Source organism: Sturnira hondurensis, unplaced genomic scaffold (assembly GCF_014824575.4).
Source record: "Sturnira hondurensis isolate 20B ecotype Veracruz unplaced genomic scaffold, ASM1482457v3 Scaffold0008196, whole genome shotgun sequence".
NCBI classification, from domain to species: Eukaryota; Metazoa; Chordata; class Mammalia; order Chiroptera; family Phyllostomidae; genus Sturnira; species Sturnira hondurensis.
In genome coordinates, this window is record NW_028080827.1 from 3,991,246 (window position 1) to 4,006,579 (window position 15,334).

Below are 15,334 nucleotides of genomic sequence, written 5' to 3' on the forward strand. Positions count from 1 at the left end.
AACATTCAAGAGGAAGATCTTGTAAAAAAGACCGAAAAGGTGGGACCCGTAAGCAAAGNAACCCATGAAGCTCAAACCAAGGGTGGATGCGTATGGATTCCCAAACAGGAAAAGTCTGCTGGGTCTAGAAACTGTTCAAAAACCACCACTGACAGACCACCACCAGAGGTAAGCAGGATGATGGCTCTAGATGAGACTGGAGAAGTAGCAGGACCCAGATCATGTAGCCATAGGTAACATTAAAAGCCATGGGAGGAGAAAGTCCAACATTCAAGAGGAAGATCTTGTAAAAAAGACCGAAAAGGTGGGAGCCGTAAGCAAAGGCAAGCAAGGAAATTTGAAAACTCCCCCAACAACGCCCTAACATTTTCACCATTTTTCTAGAACTGCCGGCCCCCCACCAGTTTGTAATTACCTGTACAAAGTACAGGTAATTACAAACTGGTAATTTTGTAAAGGTAATTTACAAATTACCTTTACTAAGTACACTACAACTTGGTACTCATATTTCTGCATCAGTTCTGGAGATGAATGGAGGTATTTCTAGCCTAGAAAAATCAATTTACTATTATACAGAAGTGATTTACTCATCCCCACTCTAAGGTATACCAGCGTGGCTCAGGATCTTTTGAGTCATAGCTGTGGCGTGGAGCTCTATGATGCTATGGAATTTCAACTGGGATGTCCTAGAGGTTTCCTTACGACCCCAACCCATGCGGGTGGAAAGGCAACTGAGAACGCAGCCTACGGCACAGCCTAGGGCGCAACACTGAGCGCTGCCCGCTGTCGCGGGAATTGTGATGCGGTGTCGTTGCCTTTGCTGCCCCTGGGATTACTACCTAGGGAAACATGGCCGCGGGCGGCGTTGCCCCAGGTAAGTCCACAGCCAGGCGTGCAATGGGCCCCGCGGATAGTGTCGGGTCCCGAAAAAGAAAAGAGAAGGGGGAAGGTACAGGCAGTCGGCGGCGGTAGCCAGATTCCCGATTTACAGAGGCCCAGGGCCTGCGCCAGCCCGAGCGGGGCCTCCGCCAGCCCGAGCGCGGCCCCCGCACCGCCCCCTGCGCTCCTCGTCAGACGCCGGCAGTTACTGCTTCCGAGGTCACTTTCCGGTGCGCACTCGACAGGCGCCTGCGGGGCCGGAATAGCCAACCGGCGCCTGAAGCTCAAGGCAAATGACTCCCCTACGCCCTCGCCACGTGCCCGTCTACCATTTTCTAACGTCTTTGCTCCGCTCAGTGAATAAAGACGTGCCCAGCGCACGGACCAAACGGACCAGAGCCGAGGCGGCGGCCCTCCACGGGCCAGGCTGGCCCCCCGACCCCGCCCGCGCCCCACCGGGGACCGCGCAGCCGGGGGCGATCCCGGCGCTGTCCAGCGCTCGCGGCCTGAACAGAGGATGTCGCAGTGCTAGTAATGTCTGGGCCCAGGTTACGTAAGGCGTGGGCAGCCTGGGACTGCCGCCAGCCGTTCCCGCACCCGCCTGGAGGTCTGGGAAGACGCGGGCGGACGAGCTACACCCGGGAAGCCGTCAGCGTGCTGGGCTGGGTTAAGGGAAGGGCACGTAGCCCCTAAGGCGCGAGAACGAGTCCACTCCGGGCACCCCCGGGGTGGGGTGGTGTTTTTATTGTGTGGCGGGGAGGCCACCGAAGTAGCCCCCTGAGTTGCACCCGTGCGCTAAGTTTAGAAAACTTAAAGGGGCTCAGTAGTTTCCGATCCCAAATCTGTTTTCGAAGGATGGTTTCCAGCCCCAAATTTAAATCCCGCTTCCCCTCTCAGTCAAAATGTGAGCCCTTCCAGGTGGGGACTGCTGGGGCGGGGCTTGGCTGGCGGGAAAACTAAAAATTTGGCGCTTAGCTGACGGTTAGGCTTAGCTGTCGGTTGGGCTGATTCGCGCCTTCCTCTTCCTCTGCTTGCTGTCACGCGTGCCCACCTTCTGCCATGCCGTGCTCTGAAGAGATACGCACCCTCTCTCCCAGCAAGCGGCCCCGACCTGCAGAGGAGGACGGCGCGCGTCTTCGCTTCGTCCGCCTCTCGGAGCACGCCAGCGCCCCGACCAGGGGGTCCGCGCGGGCGGCCGGCTATGACCTGTACAGGTGGGTGCTGGCCGCTGGCCGCCCGCTCCCCCGAGGGACGCCAGTCCCGGCGAAGAGCCTTCTGTCCCTGTCGTCCGTGCTCCCTCGCAGAGAAGGCTAATTCCCGAATTTTAGAGCTTTCACGTTAGTTTGCATTCAGGCTCGCTTCGCTGCTGCCGTGCCACAGCTGGAAACGTTCATCCAAAAGATTACAGAAACAAATGGGTTTTGGTGGGGTTTTGCATATGTATGTACGGTTTCCGACATTTCTGTGTTGAAAAATTTAGCTTTCCTCTTTAGCTTAAATTCAATAGGGATTTGGGCAAAGAGTTCGGAAAAGTAAGTAATGTACATAAATATCCTTTGAGGCGTCGCTTTGCAGCAATTATTGCACTCTCCAAGTGAAAGGTAGAAAGGAATGAGGCCCGCATCAGCCTTCAAGGCCTGAGCATAATGCTGTGCCCAATAGGAAGAAAAGCCAGGGTGGGAGCGTAGGTGCTCAGTGTGAAAATACCTAGGCAGGAGTAATGAAAGCTGCTTTCGTCTTAAGGGGTTAATACAATTTCTCCACGTCCATACATGTCCATCTTTAACTTGGTCCCAAGGACAGGAAATTTCAGAATGGCCTTGAATATGAAAAGCAGGAATGGTAATAGGTAAAAGGTGGTAATACTACCACCTTTTTATTTGTACACCTTTTAACTATACTAAAAACCTTTCCATATGCTATTTTTATAAGTCCTCACAAAAATCTGAATACATGAGTGTTACTTTTTACACATGAAGGATTTGTAAAGATCTGAAGTAACAGCCCAATGGCTTGAATGTAATAGAACTTTTGACCCTGAATTCAGTGCTCCCCCCCCCCCCCCCACTGGACTACGGTGCTTACTTAGAACCATTAAGGTAAGGGAAAAGTGATATTGGAGGTAGGGGATGTTTATTACGTGACTAAATCCTGAGCCTTGGGATACACTAAAGCATTCTCATGTGCAGAATACTCATCTAAGTCATGAGTAAGTACTGGAAAAGAGGGGAAAGACGTGAGTGATGGTAGTAAGGAAAAGAAAAAGAAAAGTGAGATATAGACTTGTAGCTGAAAGGGATATAGTTCAGCTCCTTAATTTTCAAAAGTAAAAACTGACAACATGTAGTCTGACTGCCTCATGTCTGGGCACTGTTCCTGAGTCTTAGACTGGTTTTAAGGCACTAGGAGCATCTTCATCACTGAAATAGAGACCTGGGAAAAACTGACCTCTTTAATAAATTAGTGTTTAACTATTCAGAGCGAATTGCATTGAGGGAAGTAAAAATATACTACCAGTTTAACGAAGGTCTGCAAAGTAACCTCCAGTTGTGCTTGTTAAATTTCTGTCAAGGGGAAGGTACAGTAATAACAGTAGCAGCATTTGCTGGGTGGACCTTAGGGAATCACAGTTCCTTCACAGTGTCCGTCTCCAGGGCTGTGCACGGTGGTCAGCTCTCACCTTCAGCCAGTGAAGGCCACGGCCACAGCTTGGTATCCTTGCCTTGCTACCAGGACCAGTGGGAGAGATTCAGCCCAGCTCTATCCTGTTATGTGGTTCTCCCATTTTCCCCTTTCCTTCTGCATGGTTTCCATTATCCCCTAGGGGACTATTGTGAGAATATATGAGTTATAAAAAGCAGTTAGACCTGTGCCTGGGGCATACTAAGGACTTCATGAATGTTAGCTGTTACTTACCCTTCTTTCTTAGTTCTTTCTTCATACTGTTAGTGAAGCATACATCTTTTTAAAGGTCTGCCTTTTCTGCCCCTTCTGCTAAATAATTACCTGCATTTCCCAAGCAAATTTTGTTGAGGGGAGAATACATGTATATATTGTCACCTCTTTCACCAGAAAAATTCATGGAGAATTACACTATCTTAATACCAGTTATTTTTTCCAATATCTTCCTAGTGCCTATGATTACACAGTGCCACCTATGGAGAAAGCCCTTGTGAAAACCGACATTCAGATCGCTCTGCCTGCTGGGTGCTATGGAAGAGTGGGTAAGCCATTGAAGATTCGTCTTGCTCTTCCTTTGTGATAGTGTTCCTTCATCTTCGTTTTATCTGGGATATAAATGAAGAGTCGGGTATTGCTCAGCCTGTGTCCTAAAATAAGAACGTTTCTACGGTGATCACAGCTGCAGCCATTTGAAAACTTTCACTTATATACAGGCATACTCCAGAGTTGCAGGTTCTGATGCAAACACTGCAGCGAAGCAACTATCGCAATAAAGCAAGTCATGTGATATTTGGGGGGTTTCCAGTTCATATAAAAGTTGATGTTTACACTATATTGTAGTGTAGTATTACGTCTAAAAAATGTACATACCTTATTTTAAAAATGCTTTATTTCTTTAAAAATATGTTAGTTATCATCTAAGCCTTCAGTGACTTGTGATCTTTTTGCTGGTAGAGGGTCTCACTTTTGATTTCTAAAACATGCAATATCTATTAGGCAAAATAAAACAAGGTCTGCCTGCATCTGTTTTTGCCTCTCTTGCTATTTTTTGATTCCATACTGGAGCTTTTAGAAGGCACACACTGGCCCAAGAGGTTCTCACAACCAACTCACTGGAAATATAGGTGATTATTAACTGGTGCTTTTTCCAGTGTTACCCACCAACTCCTCCTTCAAAAATCAGATTGCATATGAAGGCAAGATTTCTTTGTGAAGATGGTGATGAGAATGGCTCGTACTAGTTATGTAAGAAAAGAAAAGAGAGACAGTCTTAGGATAATGGCACATGGCATTTTACATCATGGGAGTGAGACTTCTACCCCGTTGGTCCCAGAGTATAGCAGGCCATTTGTCCTTCTCCCCTTTGGATTTACTTCTTTGGGGCGTGTCATTAGGATAAGGGATATTCTTCAGGGAGGGAAACACCGCATAGAGGGAGGAGCTAGGGCAAAATGGAGTGCAAGTTCATGGGTGTAACTTTTCTGGAGTGGTTTGGTTGTCACTGGGAAGAGAGTTTAAAACCTTCCAAGAGCACAAGAGGGTTCTGAGTAACTTCAGAGTAAACCTGGAGGAGCAAATGGAACTGTGGCCCCTCCCCCTAGGGTTGGGGGCAGAGGCTTTTAACCGAGGGTGTGAACGCCCCTAATACTTCAGTTTTTAAGAGAAAAATGAGATTAGCACCCTGTCTGTTTCAGGGTATTTGTGGCAGACAGGGGTGGAGATCAGGAAATGGAATGAAATGAAAGTAGAGGCAGGAAGGAGCAGCACTTGTTGACAAAGATTCCTGATTTAAATTGTTCTGGAATAAAATACCAGAAGTTAGGATAGTTTATGGTAGGCCTTATGCTCAAGTCAGCAAGTATAAGGTATAAACTTAGCTTTTTATTTTAAAAATATAAAAGTCATAGTAAGTTGACTTTTTAGTGTTTAGTTTTTGGCATTTTGCTTGACTGATATTAAGCCTGTTACTCTGGTTCATTTATTACATGCAGACAGGTCTTTCAGCATCTGTATCATGGGTCAGAGTCCCAAGTTCTAGACTAAGCTCTGCTATAGTTCTTCCCATCTACAATACAGTGCAGCATGCTCAGAACCCCACCTTTAAAGTCTCAGCCCTGACCTGTGGGGCTCAGTTGGTTTGGCATTATCCTGCAAAACGCAAGGTCTGCCTTTCAATTCCTGGTTGGGGCATATGCCTGGGTTGTGGGTTCAGTCCCCAGTAGGGGTCTCACACTGATGTTTCTCCCTTCCCTCTCTCTTTCTCTAAAAATAAAAAAAGTCCCTCTGCTCTGTTCATGCCCCTGGCAGCCACAGTCCTCCCACTGTGGCCAGTGTTCTGCACAGGTGCCTACGTCCCCGCTTGCTCACCTTCAGCCCATTCCCGGGGTCCGTGGCTGCACCACCAAAGTTGTGTGGGACTGGCCTAAGTTGGCTTCGAATTAAACTTTGACCGATTTTTCTAAACTAATCGACTTGGGTAATATGGTATAATAAATACATTCTTTAATTCAGAACCATCTGCTAAAGTTAAGATGAAGATAATCAGTGGTAGGATGTGAGTCAGTTATATCCAGTAATTGCTCTTCCACCTTAAAATAGCCAGTTTCTTCTTTTTTGTTTTCTAGCTCCACGTTCTGGCTTGGCTGCAAAACACTTCATAGATGTAGGAGGTATCGTATTTACATTTTTATTCTGTAAATATTTTTAAGTGTTTACTTTGCTTAAGGAAGTAATCAAGTGACAAACTTTATTTTTATATTCAAAACAAGGAAATGGTTTATGTTATTTCTTGCCTTTCAGAAATTTCTATCTCTGAATAATAGACAATTATGATATTTCAAATGCTATTTGATTATATGTAATCTTTGAATGACCATTATATGAACTGTATGTTGTTTTACCAATAGGCTTACTAGACACTGACACATAGGATTTTTGCTTTGATTTAGCAATAATCTGCATTTAGTCCAAAAATGACTCCATTCATAGTAGACGCTTTGTTACAAAAAGAGAAGGAAAAGCTTTTATGCCATCTAAGCAGTTATATTTTGCTTAAATAATTACTAAGTATGTATATAATAATTATGTAAGCAAAAGTTTCTAGAAAATGCAGTTTCATCTTGTAAGAATTTTCTTAACTTCCTTAAAGGAGAAGAATCTGTTTGGCAAAAAAAAAAAAAAGAGAATCTTTTCCTAGTCAGGAGAGCAGACACAGCTTTCCTATCTAAATTTCTTGCTGAGCCAGTCCTCCGTGGCTCCTGTTTCTTTTATAACCAAACCTTACTCATGTCTCCCGAAGTCAGCAACTTCCTTCCCAGGTCCCTCATGAAGGAGCCCTCGTCTCCTGCTGGTAAGGTGTCTCACTGCCCCTTACTGTGCAGAAGTTCTTGCCTTCCTGATATTGCCTCCCTTGCTTCCAGTCTCATTACTGGGGCACAGAGCCCACGGACAGGGCTCTCCTGTCCTGACTCTTCTTTTTTTCTAATGGTTTTCCTCCCAATTTTCTTTTTTACTTGTACCATTTAAAGTAATTTTCTTACAATACTTTGTTGATACATAATTTACATTTCAGACAACTCACCCAATTTAAGGTGTATAGTTCAGTGGTTTTAAGTGGACTCACAGAACTACAATCATCACCACCATCAATTCTAGAACATTCATCATTTCTCAAAGAAACCTCATATTTGTTAGTACTCACTCCCTCTTGCCCCCCAAACCAATAGCCCTGTGCAACCACTAATTTATTTTCTGTTAACATAGAACCATATTTAATACTTGGTTGAATTTTCCATTATAAGTGCAAACAGGAATAATCAGAAAAAGAAAAAACCTATGCCCACCTTATGAAACATGAATTTCTGCCATAATGTGGCTCCAAGCACATCTGTCCTCAACAAACATGTTGAGGCAAGGGAAGTGGGGGCTGGGTGGAGCTGGGCAAAAAGGAGGGAAATGGAGATCCTCTGTAATAGTGTCAACAATTTTCAAAAGCTTGAAATTTTTAGATAAATCTCTAATTGATAGATTCATGGAGGGTTTGGTGGAACATCAGTGTCTTACAGGTGATCAGGAAAGATGATACCACACATTTTCGTGGTGCCACTGTCAGAAACAGCTGGCAGTGTCCTAAGCCTCTCTCCTCCCCACTCAGTGGTGAGGGCTTCTTGCACAAGATTTCTTGGCCCTCGGATAACTGGTGTGCTAGGTTGTCCGCCTCCCTCCATTTGTACAAAGCTACTTTTTGACAGATGAGAACACTGGCTCAAAGATGAGCCCAGGTTACACATTAAAAACTGGAATCTCCATTCATACAATTCCAATCTGCTCATTTTTTGCACCACAGTCAAATGCTGTGCATCACGCTGCTGCATCCACCACCACCAAGCTCTGTCTTGAGTTAGCTTGTTGTCACCTGCACCACCTGAGCTAAAAATGAGATGAGGCCTGTCCCTGGGTTATCTCCTGTCTGCCCCGTGGGCTCTCCATGGTATCACTGGATGGTGCTGTGGGGACCCAGAAGTAGTCCCTAAGAGAAGCTGAGCTTGACAACAGGAACGGACAGCCCACTGGGGTTGAGGATTGTCGGAGCTATTATGCTCGATTTCAAAAAATAGCTTTTACAAAGTCAAGTATGGTAACTTAGCATATAAATTAAAGATATAAACAAAATTGTATATAGCCCTGACCAGTGTGGCTCAGTTGGAACATTGTCTTAATGGACCAAAAGATCGTGGGTACGATTCCCAGTCAGGGCACATACCTGGGTTGCAGGTTTGATCCCTGGTTGGGGCACATTCGAGAGGCAACTGATTGATGTTTTTCTCTCGTGTAGATGTTTCCTTTCCTCCCCAAAATCAGTAAGAATGTCCTCGGGTGGGGATTAAAAAATACGTGAATAAAAATTTATATATATTTTAAAAGAAATTTCAAAGGGTTGGTAAAGGAACATGGGCTTTGGAATAACAACAATGAAAATTAGTGTGACCACCTGTGAACGGTTAGAGGGTTAAATGATAATGTATAGAAAGCATCTCACACTTTGATACATATTAGATATGCAAGTTATATTCCTGTGCCCCAGGGACTTAACAGACATTTTTTTAATGTGGAAGCTTTGTTACTAATTTTTGCTGTTTAAAACAGGCCTCTGCTTTAAAAAAAAACATTCATGTAAAAGAAATGGAAAGTTAGTTTGCCTGATGGTTGGTGTGGTATTATTTGTAAAATCACACTGGTGTGTTCTTGGATGCAGAATATCTTAAAAATGTCTCTTAGGCACAAGTTTAGCATAGCTGGCCACAGTATTTAGTCCAGAGGAGAGATGTGAGAAATCTCAAGCTGTAAATAAGGGTCAAAGGGAAAAGTTGAGTATGCAGGATTCTGTTCAGAATTCACATCTGGTAGATGTGGATACTTTTTTCACTAAAGGTTCCAACAAATGATATGCCAAAGTCTTGACACAGTAAAAGTTCGCCTGAATTCAGTTCATCACCCTGCCAGTTCCAATGCATGATTTTTCCAATAATGACTTCAAAATATTTTCTGCTTTCTCTCGAAGAGAAATATCCTTGATGTAACTTACGCCCCTTATGTGTGTTTTTCTTGAAGGTCGAATTGCCTTTGAGTGGTAAATGAACTAGGAACTATTGGATATTTTTATACTGTTGGCATTCGTGCTAAAAAATAATTTTAACTGAGGACCTTTTTTTCCCCCTACATTTTGATTGACTTCAAACAACTTAATTTCTTTTAGTTGATTGAAGGCTTCTCCCATGTCCATGGCAAGCACAGAATCTTGGCTGATCACCTGGCATTGCAGAATCCAGCACCCCCAGCCATTCGAGTCAGATACAACAGATTTACTGATAGATAACAAAGAAAGGCCTTTACGGAAAGGGAGTGTTTTTGTGTGATAGAAGATAGCGTGGACTACAAAAAATAAATACTTATAAGACATACGAAAAAGTTACATATACAAACAGATAAGAAAAATATAAAATATAGGAGAGGAATACAAATGTGCAACAATTGTACAGAGGAGGAAAGTCCAACCTCAGTAGTGATCAGGGAAATGCAAAGTAATGCCATGAGGTACCATTTCTTAGCACATTGGCTGGAATTACAAAGACTGTTACCGTCTGATGCTGCAAGGACTTGGAAGTGGGTCTTAAGTATTGTTGGTGGAAGTTTGAAGTGTTACACCTTTTTTGCAAATTGCTCAAATTTGAAATGTACACACCCTTTGACCCAGGATAGTGCTTTTTGGAAATTGGCAAGAATAAAAAGTGCTAATACGCAGGGATACACGTACAGGGCTCTTTTGTTTATCATAGCAAAATTGTGAGAGCAACCTGACTGTGTGGTGATGTGCAAGAGATACATGCAAGTAATAGTACTGTTTTTCCATATCTGGGATCTAAAAAGAAGGACTAAGATTTATACATAATAATTTCAAAGGAAGTCTATGGTATTTTAAGTGGAAAAAATAATATGTGAAATACATTACTGTAATACTGTAACATTGCTACCTGAGGGAGGGCAGGGGAATGTCATTAGCTTTTATTTTATAGATACTTGTAAAATTTGCCCAATCTAAAAAATGTTCGAATAAAATAATTCAGCAGTCAGCCCACATTGTCTTTAACACATTCTCAGTAAATGACTACTAGTCTGTACTTCACACTTCGCATTGTGGAGAGTCTGCGGCCTTCTGTGGACATCCGTTCTGGTCTGGAGTAAATAACATGCTCTGCAGAGGGACTTCTTTGTTCAGCGTCATCTACGCTGCTCCTGCGGCCGAGACTTTCCACATACAGACAATGCAGGAAAGAGCTGGTCCTTCTTTATACCAGTTCTTCTAGTAGACATTGAGGACTGACGTAGTGGCTGGCTGGCTGTGGGGAAGAAACCAGGCTTCTGTGTTCTTGGGGTGGTTCTTGGCTGCACGAGAAGAAAGACCTTTTTAAGAAGTACTTAGAATTCAGTTCCACTTATTCTTAGGAAGTCATTCATAAGGTTCATTTAAACTTCCGCAATTCACTGGGAACATCTAGAATATTGACTTTCTGAGTATTTTTTCCTATGGTGGAACTTTTTTTAAAATTTACTTTTTTTTTCTCTACATGAGAAAATTGAAAGGAAATACTCTTATTCAAAAACTTTTGTTTTTCATTTGACCTTCAAAGAATGAGTCCTGCCAACCAACAATGGTATACCCATGGAGCTAAACTCCCAATTATGTTCATTTACTTTTTTCCTTTGATAAGAAAATTTATTTATTTAAGGAGTTAGATGTTAGTGAGATGTTCCATGGAGCTACATTTAATTAGATTCACCTGACTTCCATTCAACATTCTACAAACCGAGGGGAAAGAATTACCATCTATAGAAGAAATTGGCAGGGAGGGTGGTTTGGGGGTTGGAGAGTGACTGTGGTAGGTAGGGGTTTCTTTGGGGGCGACAAAAATGTCCTGAGATTGATTGTGGTGATGGTCATACAGCTCTGAATACACTAAAAATCATTGAGTTGTGAATTATGTCTCAATACTAAAAAAAGGAAATGAGAGGGCCTGGTGCACTTATATTATTTGTGGAAACACTTTAAATTCTTGGCCCCAGACCAGGCAGACAAGTCTGGTAAATGTGCCCTCCGGGCCAAAGCAGCGCCTGGCTTCCCCTTCTCTCTTGCCCCTTTGTGTTTACTGTCTCAGAGGGCACAGGCTGCACAGAAGTCTGTGAAAGTGTGCTCCTTATTAGGCTTATGTGCTATTACCTTCTGAGAGAGTGTTCTCTAAGAAAAGACAGTGCTCAAATTAAAAGGAGTGAAAATTATCAATTGAAAGGTTCAGCTGCGTTTTTGTTAGAAAAATTGAATGTTCGGATATTTGCTTGGCGGCTGCTTCACAGTTTCAGCATCAACTTAACTTCACTGCAGAGCTTCGAGCTTTTGACACTTACTTATGACTCGATCATATTTCAGTGTGGGTATAAGTGGGAAGCCGCTACCAGGAAAAGCCTTTAAAACCCGAATCATCATTTTCTCCTCGTCTGTGTTGGATAGGTGTGCAGCAGAGAGACAGTGGGTTTGGGGAGAGAGTCCAGGGTGACCTGCCAGAGATGCTGAGTGCCCGCTCACAGTTGAGAGTAGGAAAGAGTCACCCTTTGTGAGGGTGACAGGCTGGAAAATAAGGGCCAACTTCTCAAGTCTTACTTGCCTATCAGTAATATTTCTTAGCATTGAGGCTTTGCATAGTACCAGAGCAAGATTCACACATTCAGTTGTATAAAAATGTCAGAGCCGCAGAAGAATGATTTTGAGGTAATTACACACACCATGTTTTGGTAGCATGAAACAAGCTAATACGACTTTTCTTTTCTCTAGCTGGTGTCATAGATGAAGATTACAGAGGAAATATTGGTGTTGTACTGTTCAATTTTGGCAAAGAAAAGTTTGAAGGTATGTTAAGTGCAGTCGTGGACGCAGCGAGTCCTCAGTTGTATGTGTTAAAATAACATACTCTGATTCTTGTATAAGGCAAGATATAGAAAATGTATTAATAAAAGATTAGTAATAAACTGTTTTTGTTTATTCCTCTTTGAAGTTAAAAAAGGTGACCGCATTGCACAGCTCATTTGTGAACGGATTTATTATCCAGAAATAGAGGAAGTTCAAGTAAGTATCATAAAAATTGAGTAGGGAATGAGTAATGTAACATCTTCAGTGAAGGGAAATTAAAATTTGGATGATTCATTATGCTACTTGTAACTAAACAGTAGCATATGTGACTAGTCCCATTTTAAGGGAAATTAAATGCTAGTTTTACAACTTCTTGAAATAATTTTCACAGCTATCATAGCATTACTTTGGATAGTAAATCATTTAAACATCAGTAGAATTCTCTTTCCTTAGCTTTTTTGAAAATTATTCAATATTTAAATTTATGAAGCTTTTTGAAAATTTAATTTTTTTCTTTTTTCTTGGTAATTTTTTTTAAAAGATGGAATAGCACAAAGGAAAGTCTTACTAGTGAGGAGCTGGGGAGAACGGGAAGAGCCAGAGACTAACCACCGCTATCCTCTCTCTCCAGGGATTGGACGATACCGACCGGGGCGCGGGAGGCTTTGGTTCCACTGGGAAGAACTGAAATGGATGCCGACAACAGGAAATGAAAAAACACTTTTTTCTTAAAAATAAGGGTTTTTCGTTGTTGGTGGTGCTTACTAGCTTTAGCTACTAAAAATACTTAGTTCTCTTATGAGCTAGAAAAGAGTAGTTTTTGTGTTTTTCTGCATTTGATTGTCCTATAAATCTGCATGGTAACCCAACACAGTTTATTTTTCAGTCAAATGTAAATCAGTTACTGATTGGCTCGCTGCAGAGCTCTTCTTTGATTTACTAAACCCTGCCCCTTGAACAAGGTGTTTGCTTTATAAATGATATGCGGAGCCTTTTATTCAATAGAGTTTCATTTTTTCACAGATACAGATTATTACATAAACTGAAATAAAAAACAGTAAAAAGTTATTCCTTGTTCTTTTCCTTCTTTTCATTGATCTAAAATTTTTTAATATATGTATATAAAATCTAAACACTTAAGATTTCTTTGTGAAGGTGGGAAGAAGAGAATCATCAGTTTATTTTTAGGGTTTTTTAAAAAATCTTTTGGTGGATGCTGTATTGACTGGGTAGAGTGTTTGTGAAGGAAATGTAACTGGGGAATTTCCAGTTGATTTCCTGTGAGTTTCAGTCCATCAAGTAAATTGTAGGAGATGTAGATATATGGGTTCCCATCACTGAAGTAGCAGTAATAGGCTGTATCCAAGAAAATACGCAATTTAACTGAGTTAAGATACAATAGATGAAATGATCCATGCTCAGTCCACTGGGTTTGTCCCACCCATGTACTTTTGTTTATATGTGTTTAAGGAGCATTTCACTGCCAATGGGGCTGTGTTGGAGGATTACCCATACTTTGCCTTGTATAATACACACCCATGTTTTTGGCCCAAACTTAAAAAAAAATGTGTTAATTCTGTAATTCAATTATTTATTTGTTTATATTTAGATATTTTTTTTAATTATAAAGGAATTTTAGCATTTATTTTTAAGCATGTTATGGTATAAGAAATTTTATGTACCAGTAATGGAATTAGTACTAGCCATGTATAATGTGCACCCTTTTCCCCCCCTCAAAAATTTGGGCAAAGAAGTGCACATTATACGTGGCAAAATATGGTAGTTGGATGAACATTTACTGCCACCTTCTAGATGTGCTTTCCCCCGGGCCCCTTTACAGCAGGGCTCTGGGCGTCAGGTAGGCTCTGTCAGGCACACTGGCCTGGGACTCCGGCTGCCTCTTTCTGGGAGGGTGGGGCATGCGGTGGAGTGCTCCTGGAGCTGGACGCTGCCTCAGTTGCTGGGGCCCGGAAGCCCAGGCCAGAGTTTGTTTTTTCTGCCCTCCCAGGGATTCTCTGAGGCATTCAATGCCCTGCACCATGGTAGTTTCCGTCTGTGGGTCACAGTCATGATCCATTAGTCATGAAATGAACACAGTGGGTCGTAACTAGCATTTAAAAAAATTGAAAACAAGACAACACATGTCAGGTGGGTAAATATTATGAACATTGAAGTACATATTTATGTGTGTGTACTGGGTCATGGTATAAATTATTTCTGTAACTTAATATTTATATAAATCCTTTTCTGCTGAACTAGCCAGAGTAGATTCTGTTCTCTGAACCCTGCCCACACATCGTGATGGTTGAGTAAGAGCAAATAGTATGACGACCAAGAGATGGCCTTACACTGCTAATGTTAGTTACCACTTACTGAAAGTCCACTATATTAAGCAATTGCACAAAGTGCCTGTTTCTCATAGCATACCTCTGAGAGAGTAGATAAAACACTTTTTATAGATGACAAAAATCAGCCCAGAGATGTTTTAACTTGCTTAACGCTTCAGCTAGTATGACCACTATTAAAATGTTCTTTGCAGCACTTCTTTCAACTGGTAGAAAGACTATAGACTGGAAGAGGTGGTTAATGAAAGTCCTTATCCGGTTCAGACTGGAATATTGTTCCATCTGTGCACCATACTTGGAAGCTGCTGAGATCTGCAGCTGCTTTGAAAGTTGGAGACTTAGAACCACATCCAAGGGGGATCCGTGGAAGACCTGGCTGTTCAGAGAAGTGTGTGTGTGCTGTGAATGGGAGGCATGGCGGGGAGGTCAGGAGGCAGGAAAAGGTCCTGGGATTTGGGAGGTCTTAGATCATAAAAGACTCAAAGGGAGTTAGGCTTGTCAGACCTGAGGGATTGGAATCAGCAGACTTAAACTGCAGGTGTTATCTGTGAGATAATAGAAAATATGTATTGGTCCCTGCCCCTGGTTCCTGACAGCTCATAAAACTTATAATTTCCTAAGTGATAAGGGGCATCTCTTGTCTTAACATTGGTCTTTGACCTCTGATCCTGATAGAGCTGAAACTCTTGTCATTTCCTGGGTGCCAGAAGTCCCTGGTTCTAGTAGGGGATTGGGTGGGCTCCTTGATGGCTCTGGATGATCGATAGTCACCAGAAAGACAAACAGAAGCCAAGAATTTTCAGGCTCGCTTCCCATTCTCTTGGGAAGGGAGAGGGCCTGAAAATAGAGCTCATTATGGACCATGTGTACATGATGAAGCTTCCACAAAATCCTGAAACCGGTTCAGGGAGCTTCCAAGTAGTGCCCAGACGGCGTGGAAGCTCCACTCCCCTTCCTGTATACCTTGCCC

The 15,334-nt window shown here is 42.6% G+C and overlaps 1 protein-coding gene across 5 annotated transcripts; it reads left to right on the plus strand.

The window, feature by feature from the left end:
• Positions 1-834: 834 nt before the first annotated feature.
• Positions 835-12,722, plus strand: DUT (deoxyuridine triphosphatase). Of its 5 annotated transcripts, none has more exons than XM_037054580.1 (7): positions 835-874; positions 1,955-2,093; positions 4,012-4,103; positions 6,186-6,230; positions 11,945-12,019; positions 12,165-12,235; positions 12,651-12,722. In XM_037054580.1, the coding sequence occupies exons 1-7, from the start codon at positions 850-852 to the stop codon at positions 12,705-12,707; spliced, it is 504 nt and encodes a 167-aa protein (XP_036910475.1). In that variant the 5' UTR covers positions 835-849; the 3' UTR covers positions 12,708-12,722. The 5 variants fall into 5 exon arrangements, with proteins under 5 accessions (XP_036910475.1, XP_036910471.1, XP_036910473.1 ...); XM_037054576.1 differs by lacking the exon at positions 835-874 and adding an exon at positions 1,098-1,410; XM_037054578.1 differs by lacking the exon at positions 835-874 and adding an exon at positions 1,102-1,238 and having other exon boundaries at positions 1,954-2,093.
• Positions 12,723-15,334: the final 2,612 nt, after the last annotated feature.